Here is an 18,324-nt window from a genome sequence, read left to right as displayed (position 1 = left end):
TCAACAGTGTTGCCAAAATTTATTATACTAACAGGCTACAAATTGCTGTAAATTATTAGTAAACTAAGCAGAACACATGCGCTGGTTATTAAGACTACTGCCTACAGCGTGCCCAGGAGACCGCTGCAGCGGGAAAACGCAGAACAGAAATCAACGTGGAAGCAGGGGAACAACTCTGCATTGACGCAAAGGACTGAAGTCTTATCTGGTGGGTGCGCCTCCTTCATACTGCCAGTGGGTTGTCCCACTGGCAAACCACAGCCACCCCAGCTTGAGAACTTCTCATACCAAACGGTCCTGTTACAGGGATCACGACAATTGCAGTTATTAGGAGTTGCTTCAGAAGATCTGCTTAGTATGAAAAGCTAGATCATTGCTAAGGGCCATCTGTCAAAGAGAGTTTGGTTAATGAAGAAAAGGTCATATGGCCTGTTTATCATGCATGACCTGTACTGAGGGTGATCCGGCAAATACTCCACAGGCTCTCTACTGACTGTACATAAACTAACGCTTTTGAGTGTGATTTAACAGCTATCATTAAAAAATATGAACACTTGCTAATTTGTTATTACAGTATATTGGTTTGTTTTTTTTAAAAAAAAACAAACCCCACAACCTTCTGGTCCTTCTATCACCCTACAGAATGTTAAAGAAAATAAATTATTATCTTTATTTGCATTTATGCCATATAATTTTACCCAGTAAAAACGGATACAAATAGTTCCAGAGCAGTTTTCTCAACCCCTGTATTCAAGCTATCTGGAGAGGGTGTTGTATCCCTGAGGCTTTTATTGACTTCAGCTGGGAATATTCAGAGCTTGCTCTCTCATACTTAAAAGTGATAGGCAGCTGGCACTGCCAACCCCCCCGAAGCAGACCGCAGTCTGCTGTGAATACAGCTGAGTCGCAAACTCACTAATAGTCACTTATACAGAATACAGACAAAATTAGTAATGCACATTCAAAAGCAATGCACAAATTCCTGCATGCACAGCAATTAAATTATTTTCTCAAGTGCCACAGAAATACAAAATGTAACAAAATAGATTTTAGCTCAGCTGTGTACAGACTGATGCTGGCGTTTCAAGTAATTTTTGGACTGCAAATGTTATTCTGACTGTACAAAGTGTGTGTCACTGAAAAGCAGGAGATAACTTGGATTTACACAGGCAGGTCTGGCAGTCCTTTCCTAATGGGGCTGTGAGACCTAAGCAGAAGAATAAGTTCTTTGTTATTTAAATCAGCAAAATAGACTTTCATTAATCACACCTAGAGAAAGCATTATTATTGTAATTATGTCTCTTCATAACATGTAGCATTTTACATACCTTTCACTAGTTATTTTTAGACATAATCTTGCGGGTTTTTTATTTCATATAATTTGTTGCAGTAAGCTATGAAATTCTTTCATGCCTGTCTATGTTTGTGAAACCTTGAATCACCCAATTTTAGAACCAAGATTCCTTAAAACAAGTAAAACCATCTACTTAACGACAAAGTATTTGGCATACTTCTACCTAGTTAAATGGGGAATGTCCTCCGCACATTCCAAGCAGTTCACTGAAATGGCAAGGAGCTGCTTTGCCAGCAGAGTCCTCTAGGGTGAACTAGGAAACATCCTACCAATTTTTTCCACTCCCTTGAAAAATCTCAGCACATTCCTGAATTTTTTTTAAGAATACCTCATATAAAATCTTATTGATCTCCCACCTAATAAATACTGCAGGATTTTGATAATTATCACCTTATGCTGCAATAGAAATTTAGAAAGTCTCTGAATTTACGTCTCACAGAACAAGCAAGTTTTGGTACTTTATGCAACTTCTCTTTTCTACTACTATTTCCATCTTTCCACCTCAAGGTAGAAGACAAATCAGCAGCACAAGCAATGAGAGCCAGAACTTGCCTAAATGAGGCAGCATCACCAGCACCAAATCCCACCAGCTGCTCATAAGGAGAAGAGCATGCAGGATCTGAGCGGCTTCGAGGAGGCTACTGTGGGAAAGCTGGGTAGGAGCTCCAAGACCAACACCACCATTCAGGAATGCCTGTTACAACTTGCTGTTATCTTAACGAAAGTGGAGCTGGAGAGGGTTCTTCAAATATATTACTTTTCCAGAAAGGTACTGAGCATGCATGGAGTTTTCATTTATATTTTTGTCTCAAAACGAGAAGGTGATTTGTTATCATAAACATAGACAAAAACATGCTTTTAATAAATAAATAAATAAATAAAAAGGACAAAAACACAAACAAAAAACAACCCACAACAAAACCATGCAAAGGCAGATTTAGAAAATGTCTATTAGTAAAAATATAAACATTATCAAAGAAATAAAATCAATTTTACTAATGACATTTTAAAGGCCCAAGATTTTTTTGAGTTTTTTTACTAAGAGGTATACATTCTGGAGGATCAGGATCTTTAAAATGCCTCATACTGGTACATATGGAATATCGCATGGAGTATTTTCCCGGCATGAAAACCATGTAGGAAAAAGTTTGGATTTATTTATTAATATGCTAGTATCAGTTGCTGTAGCCAGGTAGGCTGTTCATTAATTTGTGCTAATGATAAAATCTAATGATTTAGTTGAAAGCAGAACATATTGCTTCAGTGCAATTAGGAAACCTTAGGACATCAGACTCCATGACTCCTAACAGATTATCAGCAAGTGCCTCTTGGCCACTTTGTAGCAATTTGTAGCTCTGGAGTTTATTAAACTCGCCAGTTTACTACTGAGCTGCACTGTTCTTCAGAAATGCTCCGTTTTCTCCCTGTTGTCTCTATTGTTTTCAAGCAGATCATTTTTATTTCCCAGTTTTTCCCATCTCATTAACCTGGGGTACTGTTTTTAAGTTCTCGGCAGCCTGAGAGCAGCAAGGCAGTGAAGGTCCTGCAGCTGCACTGCGGGCAATTGCCTCTGACACCATTCTTCGTTGGATCCATCAGTGCAGGTTTAGCTGGTGCTTGCACATGGGAAATTTTTTTCCTGCTTTTGAGGAAATACAATATACATTGCAAAGGCCAAGCTCTGTTTCCGCTGTTATCTCTTTTGAAGGATATTTGGTACATATTAACAGGCTTATAACATAAACATTTCTGGAAGGGTTTGCAGAGCATAAACATGGATGATTCAGTTTTTTACTTGCTTTTGCTCTTCTTTGAAAGATCAGAGAATCACAGGATAATTGAGGGTGGAAGGGACCTCCAGTGACACTTCCCATGCAAAAGAGATACCCTTGTCATATCTTACTTTTAGTGACGACTCCCTCTAATCGAATGATATTAGGGTGGTCAAACTGTCCCATGATGCTTGCTTCTCCCAGGAAGTCCCTTCTCTGTTTTTCTGTGTAGCCAACTTTCAGGGTTTTGATAGCCACTGAAATTTCCTTTTTAGAAGGCAGCTTTAGGCGCCCACTGCACACTTCTCCAAATTCCCCTAAAAAAGTGGAAAAATGACAAAAGATGAAATGTAGTTATTTAATGGGGATTTAAGAAAGAAGACTTAGCATTCAGCAAAGGTCCCTGAAGTGTGATGTTTACTGGTGGGCCACTGACCGGAGCTCCAAAGGAGGCCTTCGGACAACTACTTAACATTTCCATGCCTGGGTTCTCCAGCTGTCAAACTGGACAATGTCACTTATTTACACTGCATATCCAGATGACTGCAGAGCAGAGGAATGCATAAAGGTCACCAGAAAATTCCCTTTTTGTCTCAGTTGATGCACTTTGAGACAATAGTAGGAGAGCTGATTAACACAGAAGTACCAGAATAGTCATACATCCTTGTGAACATTATACTCTTCATTTCTACCAAACAGAGATAGTACAGTTCCCAATTATTTTACTTATTTCAATTAAAGTAGCAAGATAATTCATAACAAAATAATTTATCTACACAGCTGCAAAGAAAAAAATCCATACAGATTATCTTTGTTCTATCATTATTCAGATGGATCTAAACAGGCAAATATATACTGTCACTATGGGACTACGGGACCTGATAGTCCACCATGAATATTGTGCCCGCTGTATCTTGCGTGAGATCCCTAAACAGAAAATGGCAGGTCTCACTGCGCGTTTACTTTTATACAACGTGGTTTATCCTTTGCTATGTAACATTCAAGAGTGCATAGGGAAAATTATCTTAGCATTCAGATAAGTAAGTATTAAATATGTTGACAAACTGCTGGAAGAAAACATCTCACTTGAAAATTTCTGTATTTAACTAATGATTACGTAAAGCATATAAGGAAGTTTCAGTATCTTACAAAACATTTGAACAGCAACTGACTTTTGCTTCCCAATTATCCAACCCCCCATCTTAGATTTCATGTGATACAATAAACTGCACATACAACATCCCATTTAAAATTACAGTAGCAACTTTTTGTCTCCTTGTTTTAATGACAAAATAGTTGAAATAACAAAAAATACAATTAAAACAGAGAATGGATAAAATATACAAGGAACACGATGGCAAGAATTGCCCTACATGATTATTTCTATTTAAAGACAAGGAAAGCACTTTACTGAACAGAGAAGAAAAGAAAAGAAAGGTGCTTGGTTTTGTGTTTTGTTTTCTTTCAGGAAACTAGAGGGTGTTGCTGGAGGGCTTTAACACTAATTTTCCAACAATACCTGACTATTCAGGTTCTTTTGTCAAAATACATGAGATCTAAATAGAAATAGCCCCTCATATGCCATATTTTGTCCAGTGGCCTTGTATAGGAAGTTTGACTTGGAAACAAACAAACCCTATAAATCTAAATCTAGGTGGCACCATTTTTATGCAAACTGGGAATTTTGTTTTTATTTCTCAGTGAAACATCATGGAAAGAGTGATTATACTGCTTACATATGAGCTTTTCCCAACTTAATGTGTAATAATCCTAAATGCAATAGCATTGCTATGCCTCTAAAGAGCAAAGGCTCTTGGAGCTCATTTGCCCACAATGATGCTGTTCTTATCCCTGCAGCTGATTGTTTACATTAAGCAACATCTGTGAAAACTAAAAGTGACCAAAACCCACAGAAATAAGATCTTTTTAATAGACAAATTTAAGTCACGTTGTTCTTCACAGATTTAATGCTCAGAAATGTGTGATGGATTGACAGCCCTTCACCATTGACTTCAGACATGATACCACATGGGATACACTTTAGATGTTACATTCAGCCCATTTATCTGCAAATTGAAATTATTCTTTCATTAACTTGCCACCAATATGGCTGGCATTAGAGTCCATGTCCCATTCGTGGCACTGCAATTCAGGAATGATAAAGGGATTAATAACAATGATCAGAATCTTAAAAGTCAGGGCTGTGTGTTCACATTCAAAGCTCAAGGAATTGGTGTTATTTATATGCAACAAGGAACAAGAAGAGAGATACATGACAATAGTTTTGGCTTATCAAAATTATGGTTATAAATAAGATGGACACCAGCTCCTTTATCTATACACAAGAAGCAAAACAAAGAATAGTTCAAATTACAATAAAGGTCAGTTATATCAGGAAAAAAAAAAATCTAACAGTAAGGACACTTGGACAGTACAAAAGATGTTTTAGGGAGGCTATAAACTCTTTTATCTTGGAGATTGTAAAGAATAAGCATCTGTCAAGAATGGTACCTAGCAAGTTCTGTTTTGGGCAAGGGTGTGGACTTAATGACCTCTTGAGGCCACTTTTCAGCTTTATTTTCTAAGGTTTCTCTGTTAGGCAGCCAATTTAACCAAAAAACCTGAAGAAACGTGTCATAGGGCAATGACCTTTCTCTGTTGCTAACCCAGGCTAGATTTGAGTCAACAACATAGAAATGAACATCACCGTATCTTACCACCAGCTGCTGAGCTGCTTCATCCTCTAGGCATGGTACTGTGCTATTAATGTAATAACCAAAAAAATTAAAAACAGGGTATACCTTTATATACATGTATACTACTAAAATAGCACTTACAGTACATCCATTGTTTCTAACATTATTTGTATTTCAGGCTGCCAAGACCAGCAGCAGCTCAGAAAATGAATTGTAAAACCTATTACTAGTAACTAATGGGTGTTGAGTTCTGTTCAGACTTCTTAATTAAAAATATTCAACCTCTGCAAGCCAAAATGACTAGTATACTTTACCAAGAGCAAACACTGCTTCAGTTCAAATACTAACCCCAGCTCAATACTGTCAGAGCACCACAAAGAGGAAGACCAAAGCACATCTTTGAAAACAGAAGGAAGGGGAAAAAAGTGCTTGACATAAATCTTGTAAAGTCCAGCTTCGTATTCCCTTTTCTCTATGTTTTAATGGTCCAAAAAGCTATAACTGGCTAACCTCTTAAAACTATTGTTCAGTTACTGTCAATGGAGACTATAGCTATGATTTCAGCAAGCAGTCCAGCAATCAATCCTTCATTTCTGACCGGAATCACGTAGCTGATATTTGTTTGACTTTCGGGAAGGAAAAGGTTATGGCTAATGTCCATCAACACAGTCCCATTTAGCCATGGCTGCACAATTTAGAACTGGGGTGATTAATCAGATTCCACAAGTGCCTCACGGCCAGTGGATGCTGCAAGGGACTAAAAGTTGGACCCTTCACAGTAATGGAGCTTACTGTTGTCTGTGAATATAAAATGGGTTTACTTGGAAAACGATTTCGCTGGGAAAAGCTCACTGGGCAGCCCAACTATGTTAACCTTTGATTCTTTCATGTACAGGGCAGTATGGATGCTACATAACTCTATCTGGTCAAGACCCATAGTGACATGCAGTTACACTACATCTTTTTCCTGCACATCATTCTTATATGGTCCCAGTAGGAAATGGACTGGATCTCATCAGATATTGTTTAGAAGGAATAAGGGCTTGTGTTCGAGTTGGAAGGTGGAAAACCTGGCACTGATTTTGAGAGATGAGGTTGATGGCTTTTCATGTAAAGCCTTTCTGAAGTGTTTATTTTTAATTATGCTACAAACATAAACATTGTATAACCTGCCCTGCAGACTGATATGTCTATTTACATGTGGAAAGCAAATAGATATTATTAGGAGGGCTGTTCATGACATAAAGATCTCTCTTCAGGAGATCTTAATTTCTTTTTAAATAGGCTACTTAGTGCATCAGTGAATAGCATTTGCTGTGCATTTAGACCCAGGGGACAAGTAAAAGATGACTCTCTGAAATTAGCTACTCCCCTTACTTTGCTGTGTTTTAAATCATGATGGTACTGCTGTGCACAGAACTCCCTCGGCGCTGGAGAGGCACCTAAGCTGAATGTTTCATAAACCTTGTGAACCTCAGCAACATTCTACAAGCCCTCACTGAGACACTGCAAGCCTTCACAATAAGTTAATGGACAGGTAGCCTCTAAATTTTAGAAATACTTTGATCAACAAGATGTTATGCTACAAGTATGTTTAAGCTTTGAAAGAAAAATCAAATGCTTACTTTCATGTTCAGCAAAGCACATACTTAAATCTATCCCAAATCAAGAAAGTACTTTCTGTAGTATACTCTTGCTATCCAATTGGCTTTAAACTTAAGTGGTTTGCTGAACTAGATCCATAAAAACAAGTGAGTAGTTTTTAAAAGAAAGAATTACTGTAAAGAAAAATCTGAAAAAGTGGCTCCTGACCTTAATTTTCTTATGCTTAGCCTCCCACTAAAATCCCTTGTGTTTTTCTTGAGGTTCTTTTGGACAAAAGTATTTCCTTATTGCATTTGGGTATGTTTTCAAAGCTATGTAAGCTGCCCTCTATTCTCAGAGACTTCTGGCTAAAGCTGCGAAAAAAATACTTGGAAAAGTACCTCAGAATATCAAGATTACTTGCCTGACTTGAAGGTCTCATTACTTACGTCACACTTCAATGCAGTTAAATGAATCCCTTCTTCTCAAATCACTGCCTTTTTATAATTTCATTCACACTTGCATTTGTAAAGGAGAAGGGCAGGAAAAGACCAAGTCATTCAGTCAAACAGGTCATTGACTCAAGTAAGCAACAGGAAATGCCTTTCTGCTTTTGGGGAGGAAAGAAGTGTTCCTGCAGAAGCAGCCTCAGAGGCACTCACTCCGAATGCAAAAGCTACCACATGCTGAACGTGACAGCAGTGTAACGTGATGCTACAAATGCATTTTGGAAGCTCCTAGCACTCTATAGCCTGATTTTCATCTGTTCTTCCCTGCCTGGCTCTTCCTGTTGGCACCTCTGGCAACTGCTAATAGGAAATGCTAACTGTAATGCCATATGTAGTTTAGGCTACATGAATCTGAGTCATGGTCTCCAACAAATGGCTTTATTATATCTTGAGTCCAAGCTTCAATGTGGAGGACCTGCAGGAACCTACTGTCACTTTCACTGGAGTGGAGCAAAGGGACTTATTTTTAAACCACCTGACTCTTTTAGAACATCACTTTTTTGAAGCCTCTCAGAAAACTCTTCCTCCATTTTCAGAGGCCCTATTTGGCAAATTTTGGGTTACCTCTCAGTCTCATGTGCATTCTAATTAAAAATAGGTCAGAATAATGAGCTATAAAATATGACATATCATTGATTCTTATGAATTTGTCTTCTAGATTAATATACTGAATACAGCCCAAGTTTAGAAAGCTTACATTTGTGAACGAAGGCTCCTGAAAGTCTTATAAGGAAACATAGTGCTCTTGGACTTAGCTTTTCAGTAACCCCCTTCTCTATCCCCATATTAATTCTCTATTATGTGCAGGAAGCAGAGCTTTGCTGCCTTGACTGAAGATGATGGAGAACAGTGCACTCTTGTGGGGCAAAATTAAAACCAGCAAGGAACAAAAATTCTACCTTTGCAGAAAATAACCTAACTTCATACAAGCAGTTGAGTAGCTTCAGTAAGAGAGGATGAATACTGCTTCTTTTTACTGGGTGATTCAAGGAGATGCACTGAGTACAGTAGCTTACTTCTACATTTTTTCCAAATGAAAATTTTTTGCTGTGCACTAGGAGTCTGTCTCTCACATCTCATGATTTTAATTCAAATAGTAAATTCAGAGAGAAACAAAAAATCAGTAATAAAAGAATTAGTAATTTTCATTGAATTAAAATCAATAGTACTTCTCACAAATGTTTTAATTTAGCAGGAAAGCTAGCACTTCATGATCTTCTAACTCGACGAGACAATCTGCCACTTCACTTCAAGGAGCAAGCACACATCCTATCAGGAACTACATGCTGCACTGTAACATGGACAACTTGGTGTGACAAGATTTTCTGTAATCTGGCTCCTCTGTCCTCATTTTGACAGTTTGTTTTCTGTAAACCCAACAATCTATGGCATCTGTATGGCTCAGACAATCAGTTATCAGACAGACAACCCTTTCCTCCTAAATCGATAATTCAAATCCAAAACAGTGACCAAAATCAATCCAATGACCAAAGGTCATTGCAGTCTGATGGATGCGTGGTGACTGGTATGAAATGAGTTTGTGGTTTCACTCAAGGCATAATAGCCAACAGTACTTTTAAGGGAAAAAAAGAAGACATCTTCACAGTTGACACCATTTTCTGTGCTGACAGATTTTAAAGAGAAATATATAAGTGAGGCTGAATACTCTTTTCACTCCCAACAGTGCTGCGTCCAAGTGTGGGCTGACAAGTGTCCTTTGAAAAACCATCTTGCTATCTGCTTTCTTTGAGGAAAAAAACCAGAACTGTGTGCCCTTAACGTTTCACGCGCACTGAAGTCAGCTGTAAATATGACCTACTAATTTGAAGACTTTAGAATGTTTTCTTTCCAATCACAAATATAAACTCAAAGATGTAAAACAGTACATACAGCAAAAAGCTATCTTTAGTTCAATATATCTGATGGTCATTACCTGCTCCAACTACTTTATCAATGGATATACTAGAAGCATCTAGTTCCTTGGCAAATTCATGCACAGCTTGATTGGGATCCTCATATGTATGCGGATCTACGTAAGTTCTCAGGCCTGGGAGTTTTACTGTGTAAAAACAAATTCAGAGAGAAAATGTTACTTAGACTTAATTAATCCTTCTAAAGAAAGCTCATGAGACAATATAAATCAAATCAATAGAAGAAAAGGGTATACTGCTTCTTCAAATCAAACTGCTTTTGATGGGTCTTCAGGAATCTTAATATAGAGTGAAACCAGAGACACTAATGTAGTTATTGCACAGAAGTCTGAAAATCTATTTGAAATGTATCTGCACTTGCCATATTTAACTGCTTTTCAAATATTAAAACACTACCCACCCCTCCCAGCTTCCTACGTTTAGATGCTGCCTTATATTGTCCTTTTCAAGGTAACAACATAGGTGCAAGGAACAAAATGTGTGATGCTACAGTCAACCTGAAAAGTTCTTAGGAAGATATTAAGGAGAGCACATTAACTCAAACTTTTTCCTTCCAAGTCCTCCAACAAGATGCATAAGAAAAGAAAATTGTAAATGAACAAATGCACCTCTGCCTCAATCCCTCTGCTAGTACATAAAGGATGGCAGCCAGTTGTTTTTATTATTGAAGTCTGGTTCTAGTGCTCAGTTACCCTAACATCCATGTTATTATTTTGTCCCCCTCTACAGTAGTTTCCTGGCCAGGGATTGTTCTGTTTGCCCAGGGCAAGTGCTAGCTCAAACAACTGAATGATTTTAAGGGCAGTTTCAAGCTCTCCACATCTCTTCCTCCAGCAAGACTGGGGGTGCGAGGAACATGTTTTCATTCCCAACCTTTCTCTCCAGCAAAGATGCTGAAGGCAAAGCATCGCCTCATTCCCCCTCCCTGGCTCAAGGCCCTGCTTGTGCTTGTATCTTGTGCGCCTGCCTCTCTATTCATTTTAGAACACAAAGATGTTTTGTTAACAAAAAGTGAAATAACCTTTATCTCCAGCTTGAAGTTTTCTGCTTCTGACACAAAACCTGCATTCCTGGACATGTATTCTAGCTTTTCCTAACTGTACCAGTTGGTCTTGCAAAATATATTAACTCCTCCTACAAACACTGCCTTAACCCACTCAGGAATATCCTTTCCAGCTTGGCACTATTATACTGCATCAATTTGTTGACTGCTAGAATAGTTAAACCTTTTTTGCTGGGGTTATACAGGTGGGAAAAAATACCTTTGGACCATTAGTTAGAGCACACCATTGTTTTGTCAAACAATCTCAAGTGTACATAAAAAAAAATTATGGAGATTTATTGGCCTCAGAATTGACAAAGAAATGATAAAACTGAGGTCCCAAGCTAATTGCGTCGAAAACAATGCAAACTAAGAGCCATGCCCTTAACACAAGGGCTGCGTGTGCGTGGCGTTAAATGCCAACTGTGTTTCCTTCAAGAGCCTGATGATTACAGAATTACTTGCAAGTAAACCAAAAAGTAATTGGCTGTATATTGCTGTTGGTTAAAAAATCTTGTAAATGCTCCTTTCCGTCCATGCTGAATGTACATTACAGGCTCCTTCATACCCCCAATAAAAATAACAACAATTAAAAGCTTCTGCACTGTGGGGTTTTTGGCTGCAGATTTTTAATGCTGACCCCAGAGGTTCCCAAGATCAGGTGATGGTGACTGCAAGGAGAATAATCCCTTCACACCAATAATTAGGGGCAGCCTGTATAGTAACTGGGTTCTGTCATGAAAAACAGATAATAAACACATGCACATGTGTTAAGCTGTACTACTTTACAGCTCATTCTGTGCAAACATAATAATTTACATTTTCATTTTAACAGCATGAATTGCCCTAAAGGTAGCAAAAAAATAAAAAGGGCCCAGCCAAAGAAGGCAAAGGGAGAGGATCTGAGGAGGTGAAACATTTTTGCTCCTTTGAAGTAATATTATAGAATTTGTAATAAGGCTGCAGGGAATAGTTCATGGCTGGAGCCTTTTTTAAAGTAATTCAGAATAAACTGACTGAAATAAACCAGTTGCTGTATTTAAGATGCTGAAAGTTTACGACAGCCATGGAAGTTACTTTATCCTTTTTTAGTTCATAGAAGCAATTTTCTTATTCTTTGAGAAAGACTGTAATTTAGTAGAATAAAGTTTCAACAGCCACACATGTACATACATACAAATCCTAACAGATAAATATCTGCAAAATCAATATATCATTTTCAAGAATTTCTAACAGAAATACCAGGTCCATGATCGGCTCTGTTCTTACTACACAGTGAATCAGCATGGCACTGCTCAAAAAACAGTACATAAATATCTAAAGCCAAATAAAAAGCAATTTAATCCACAGGAATTTAACAGCACTGACATGTTTAAGAATAGTGATTGCAACTTTCCATTGTGTGGGAGTAAGGAGAGCAAATTCTGACCTGTTATTTGTCTGTGACACTTTTTTTACTGGCTGCTTTTATTTTATAACCTCATTAAATTTGGATGATGAAGCATTAATTCTATGGGCCACATGTAACCGTATAGATTTTTTTGAGACTAGTTGGTTAGCGGTTGCTGGGCTGCATGAAGCAAACCCACTGTTACAGCTTGTGTATCCCCTGACAGTGCAGGGGAAGGAGCACACGTGTTGTGGATATGCATGCTCATGGCTCTCTGGAGATAAGGAGTGGGTCCAAACTTAAAATAATAGTAATATGAACAGTCAGAGAACAGTTACTCCATTGTCACGGGGATTAGGAAGCAGTTCTAATTTCCAGCTACTGCAGGTAAATCCCTCATTAAAATGTTAATTCAATTATATTTGGTGGGGAGGCATCTGATTATGGTACCAACAACTCTTTTCTTGCAGATGGTACAGCGCCACTGCTATGTGCCAAAAAAACCATGTGTACATTAACTTTACAACATGCTAAGCAATAGAAATATATGCCTCAACACGGTTTACATGGTGTAGCAGGATATTTATCTGGAGCTTAAAGTTTCAAAGACAAACTACTGCTTCTTATTAAAAACACGCTTATTAGACACCAAGAATTCTGTGGGTGAAAAAAGGGAATTTCCAGTCTTGGTGTCTATGAAGGGCATTATCTTCACCCTGTAAGGATGAAAAAAAATCCAAAATGCAGTGATAAAAAACAAAGAATCCCCCCACTACTCCTGATCAGGAATGTTAAACTATCATCTTCCTCTCCCCTCAGCTTCTCCTGCTCCAAAACTAATTTATTTCTATTTTAAAGCGAGGGCTTTGACTGTGATCTAGTCTTCACGATCCACAGCTCCTCTGCTGCAGAAGAGTGCTGCAGGGTGATGCACATTGCAGAGAGGATCCAGGATCAGAGAGGAGCTGAAATACTGCAGGATGACGCTCCCCTCCAGCCATGCGCCATAGCAAGCTACTTCTTCCTGGTAGCCAAGACATGTGCCCGGGCTCAGAAAATCAACACTTCTTCCCCCGAGCGTCTCCTGGATGGGATCTTGCTCCATGCTGTTCCTTTCACAGGGCACAGCTGAATGACCCAGAGTAGCCATGAATGACGTCCCATTTAGCCTTATTAAAAATAGGTACGCAAACATCAGAAATAGATAGGCTTTGGGTTTGGCTTTTGAACACATTTCAAAAATAGCCCAGATTCCTCAGGATGAGCAAAATCTCACATCCTTAACTACACACAATTTTTGCATTACAAAGACAATATAAGTCAATAGGAAGGCTCTCTTCTTAGTCCTGGATGAAACCCAAAGAACACATAGACATATTCATTCTTGCAAGTGGGGAATCAGGACTTGAACAAAACATGTTTGTAAACAGAGCTGGATTTAAAAAAATCCCATTTATTTGTGAGACACTTGTTTAGTAGTTATTCTTAATTTAAGAGACTACTCCAAATCACTTTTCAGCCTATGCTTAGAATAATTCCAAACTAAATTATTAGTGGGTCAACTTTGTCAAGCAACCAATTTTCACAGTCCCTTCAGTAGTCATCAAGACAGGTTTCACTGATTTTATATTTTTCTTTGGGAAAAAAATGTCATTTCTTAGACTTTATATAGCTGATAATGAGAAAGTTGAAGTTACACTCTGCATTTCAGTAATGCACAGCAGAATCAATATCATATTGCTAACCACACGCATTGTTTGAACATAGACAGCGATGTTTTGCTCATTACTAACCTGAACACAGATGAAAGAATTTGAAACAAAGAATAATTGTTTGGGGAAAATCTCCTTACCCACAAGAGAAGAGATAATTCTCTTCCCAATTTCACTTTGGTTTAAGTGAGGTATGACTTTTTTTTTTTTAAATTGAAAAATACCAGTTATCTAGGGGATGAATTCAACAGATCTGGATGCATTAAAAGGCTTCAATAACTTACAATGGCCATTCCCAAAATGCAGTCTTTTCTCATCAGTGCCATGTTTAGACTTCTTGTATCCACAGAATCTACAAGCAACAAAGAAAAAAAATTAATATAGAGAATTTTATATGTTAGCTGCAGGTGGAAATAGAATAGAATATTTTCCTTCCACAATTAAATGCCTGTTTGAAAGTTTAATGATATTTACATTCTCTGTGCCCTATAGAGGCATGTTATGTTCTCAGGGAATTTGAGGAAATTGGCTAATGAGAGGATTTGTTGATTTTTGACCCCTACAGTTTAATTTTACAATTGCCTAAGAATGTGTTTATAGCATTTTTTAACAACTGCTGTATGACTGGGGCTGCTAACGTTAGCGGGCTCATTACCGAGCATAAAGCAGTATTTGGAGCTCCTGGGCAGCAGACAAAGGAGAAAGTGCAAACCAGCCACGCTACTGCCCCACGACACCCAATTTGCCATGCTCATCAAGCCCCCTCGGGGAAATGGAAGTGGGATTGAATGTGCAAACCAGACGATAAACTAACCTCCCAATCAAGATGTACACCACAACTGTGAGGAGAATAATGGCTACCGCCGCTGAAATGGCAATCATTACGACCTGGCTATTCTCACTGGAAATGGAGAATGCTGGAAAGTTAACACAAAAATATATAAATAACCCCCCACGCACAAAACACTGATTACATCACAGTTGACAGTCATATAGGGAACAGACAGATTAAGTCGTCACTATATAGCATTTGGTCTCCTGCCAAATATTTAATCTACTAAGTAATTTTTCATCAGACAAATAAATACAAGGGAAGAAAATACAAGACTCTGGCCATCTTTGACAATTTACCAAAGTTGTTTCTGCTACTGATGATTTTTACTCTTGCTGATTATAGTAACTGCTGTTAAACTGATGCTTATATATAAACATATATGTAAATACAAACATACTTATCATGACACACATATATTTTGTCACGGTCAGTAAGGAGTTTTTCCTTGGCAAGAAATCCCAGTCAGTGAATAATTATCACCCTTACTCTCTCTTCTGTATGATGGAAAATGCTTTAATGAATTAAGCTTCCCAGTTAAGCTTGATAGTATCCCCATGACAGTTGTGAAAAGTCAAGGCACACAGAGGCACATAGAAGGACTATCCATGCTTAATCCACCTATAGGAAAAAGAAGGGCTATTTTCTGCCTTACGTTGGATGCTTCCCTGCAGTCCCTAAGCATGGAGCTTCAGTGCGCTAGACTGCTATACAATGACAGGACACCTTTAGATCTTAGCTATAATGAACCATCTTCAGCAGACAGGTATTGAACTTCACTGAGCATAGCAGAACTAGGCTCCTCAGCACTATGCTTCAAGTTAGCTGTCCAAACAGCTGAAAGCTAGCCCTCCTGCTCCCCACAAATTGGACAGTTTGTCTACATGACTGCTTGAAGTCATGCCATTCCCCTTGGGGAGAAGCCTCTGCCTATTACAGACCTACAACTGTACTCAGGTAGTTATGACAACTTGGCAATAGGAATCAAGTTATGCAATTTGGTGTTTATCTGTGTAACTTGTACGCTTGTTATTGAGATGTGCACCACTGTTTCCTGTCAACTTCCACATTTTTAGTCAGCTATGTTATTAATATTTTTAATATTACTTTGCAGAGAAAACTAATTAACTTCTAAATTATGAAATTCATTATCACTGCAATTGTTTTTTTTTTTCCTCCTTGCTGTACTTGTCTGTCCTATCTTGAGTTCCAGTTTCATCCAGTATGCCAAAGCTACATATCACCACAACAGCAATTTGTACCTATTTTTTAAAAAAAGAAGCTTGTTTGCTTTTCAGAATAAGAGCTGAGGTGGGGGAGGAAGAAGTGGGGATGAAATACATAACATATCTCAAAAATACATGGGTGCCAAGTGCAAGACCATTTGGCTTATGCTACTCTTCTTGGTTAAAACTTTGTTGCTTTTAGCAGAGCACTTCTTACGCCATGGGTTCTCAAGCCTTATCATAAGTACATGAATAAGCCTTATGAGAATGTATCAGAATTATCGTCCTTAGTTGTGTTACAACTCTGAACAGCAGATACGAGTCTTCTGTGAAAGCCCTACCTTCTAAAAAGCAAACAGTCTTTGATTATGCAGCATTGGTCTACATCGGTAACTGGCTACCTAAACAAAGGCTGACTTTTTGATGCATTAAGCCACTTTCAGCTTCTAGCAAATAAAAGGTCTGATTTACTATATAGTACCAAGCGATGAGAAAGTAACATTCGAAGCGATGCACTCTTAAAGAGTCTTTCTGTTATAACAACAGAACTTGCAAAGAATACCGATAAGGTTATCAGTTAAATAATGTTATTACCTAGGCATCAGAGAAAAGAAAAAGGAGTGCTGGACAAGTAAATAACTTCCCCAAGGCCACCCAGAAACATTGTGACAGAGAGGAGAAGGGAGCCAAACTGCCCAACTCCCCGATCAGCTACTCAACTGAACAACCATCCTTCCTGGCCTGTGCATGTTCGTTTCATCTCAAGGCTATCCAGGAAACATCAGCTACACTTCGCAGCAACGTGGAGAATTACACACTGACCCACAGCAGCAATGGACCAATATAATACTAATTCTCTTGGAGCAGGGGTTTATAGTCCACAGGGTTCAGACTAAAAATTTGGAACAGCACAATGCTGGGAATCCGGTTTTCTATCAGACTTCCTCTCTCGGCAGGTATCGATTCTGGCACAAGGCAGAGGTCGGGTAGAGAAAGGAAGAAAATACCACCTGTGATATTCATGGTATACTCTTTATAGCATGTTTCAAGTTTAATGATAAAACATAAAGTTATATAGTAAAGCTACCCAGAAAGACACATCATAAATAGTTACGAGTTGCATTTACTAAACTAGGAAAGGAGTGAAAGCAGTCATTCAAATCAGTCAGAAACTGGGCAGGATGTCAGTTTAAACCATTTAACAAATACATACAATCCGGACTGGTTTCAAATTCAAACTTGCGGCTGTTTGTCCCATATCCAGCTGCAGTTCGGGCTCGAATTTGGAAGACGTAGGTGGTATCAGGTTTGAGGCCACTGATGGTAACATTGGTGCCTTTGGCTCTCAGAATAGTATAGCTTGTCTCTTGTTCCTGCTTTTGGGAAGAGAAATTATCAGATTAAAACCACACCCGAAAAAACAGAAACAAGAGGTGGTTGGTACAAAATTACTACAAATCACCTGGAAAGCACCGGCATATTTTTTGAATATTTATAGCCTGACAAATGCTTGTACAGCCATTCATTTTCAATCAGCTAAAAATCTTTGGATTAGCAAGTAATCTAAATCATTAGAGCTTCTATGGCCTTGTGCTGTAAATTAATACTAGACATGCTGAGTATATGATATTTCATTAGATGGCTTTGCATCCTTTTGTCCATAGTCTGTAATACAACAAGAAAATGAAGATTAAAATGTTATTTAGAAACTGTAAAACAGATATGCCTACTACATTGAACTGGAAGTTGTAACAGACCAAATTAGACATTTTAGGGCTCTGCAGAGCTATTGCAGGATGCAGTTTTTACTGCCTCGCATTTTACAAGACAGTGTTTACCTTTATAACAGTCAGAAGAGAAACTCCACTCATGGTCCTCACCTCAGCTCTGCAAACAGGTGAATGTAACTGGTTTTCTATTATGCTATAAAAACTGAGACTGATGCGTCCATCCTCATTTGGGCAAAACTCCGCTGAACTTGCTCCTGAATGAGTCTTGGGCTTTAGTAGCCAGAAAGGAAACGCGTGTTTGCTCCTTACTGCTTTTTGCTAAGGAGCAAGGTGTGTGTCCAGTACAGATGATACGCTCACAAACACACTCTGCTTAACAGTCACATATTTCTGACATAATGCCTTTTTATATAAAATAAGAAATAGACCATTTTGCAATTTAGTAAGTTTGGATACACTTCATACTGTGTAAAAAGCTAATTCTGATAAATGTCTCAGCCCCACTGTAAGCACATAGTCTAAAAATTCAAGCATGCATTTGGGGCC

General features: G+C 38.3%; 1 protein-coding gene across 5 annotated transcripts in view; it reads right to left on the bottom strand.

Annotated features, from left to right (window-relative positions):
* Positions 1-18,324, bottom strand: part of EPHA3 (EPH receptor A3) — a 236,117-nt gene that overhangs the window by 37,489 nt on the left and 180,304 nt on the right. For 4 of the 5 annotated variants that reach the window (XM_072885112.1, XM_072885073.1, XM_072885101.1 and 1 more), the window contains 5 exons: positions 17,262-17,424; positions 14,805-14,907; positions 14,275-14,342; positions 9,849-9,974; positions 3,258-3,443 (listed from right to left, as the gene is read on the bottom strand). In XM_072885112.1, coding sequence (XP_072741213.1) covers positions 3,258-3,443; positions 9,849-9,974; positions 14,275-14,342; positions 14,805-14,907; positions 17,262-17,424 — 646 coding nt within the window. The remainder of the gene's footprint in view (positions 1-3,257; positions 3,444-9,848; positions 9,975-14,274; positions 14,343-14,804; positions 14,908-17,261; positions 17,425-18,324) is intronic. The other variant, XM_072885082.1, reaches the window with a different exon arrangement.

Source organism: Ciconia boyciana, chromosome 1 (assembly GCF_034638445.1).
Source record: "Ciconia boyciana chromosome 1, ASM3463844v1, whole genome shotgun sequence".
Taxonomy (NCBI): Eukaryota; Metazoa; Chordata; class Aves; order Ciconiiformes; family Ciconiidae; genus Ciconia; species Ciconia boyciana.
Note: the sequence above shows the minus strand (reverse complement) of the source record. Positions and strands in the feature narration are given on the sequence as shown.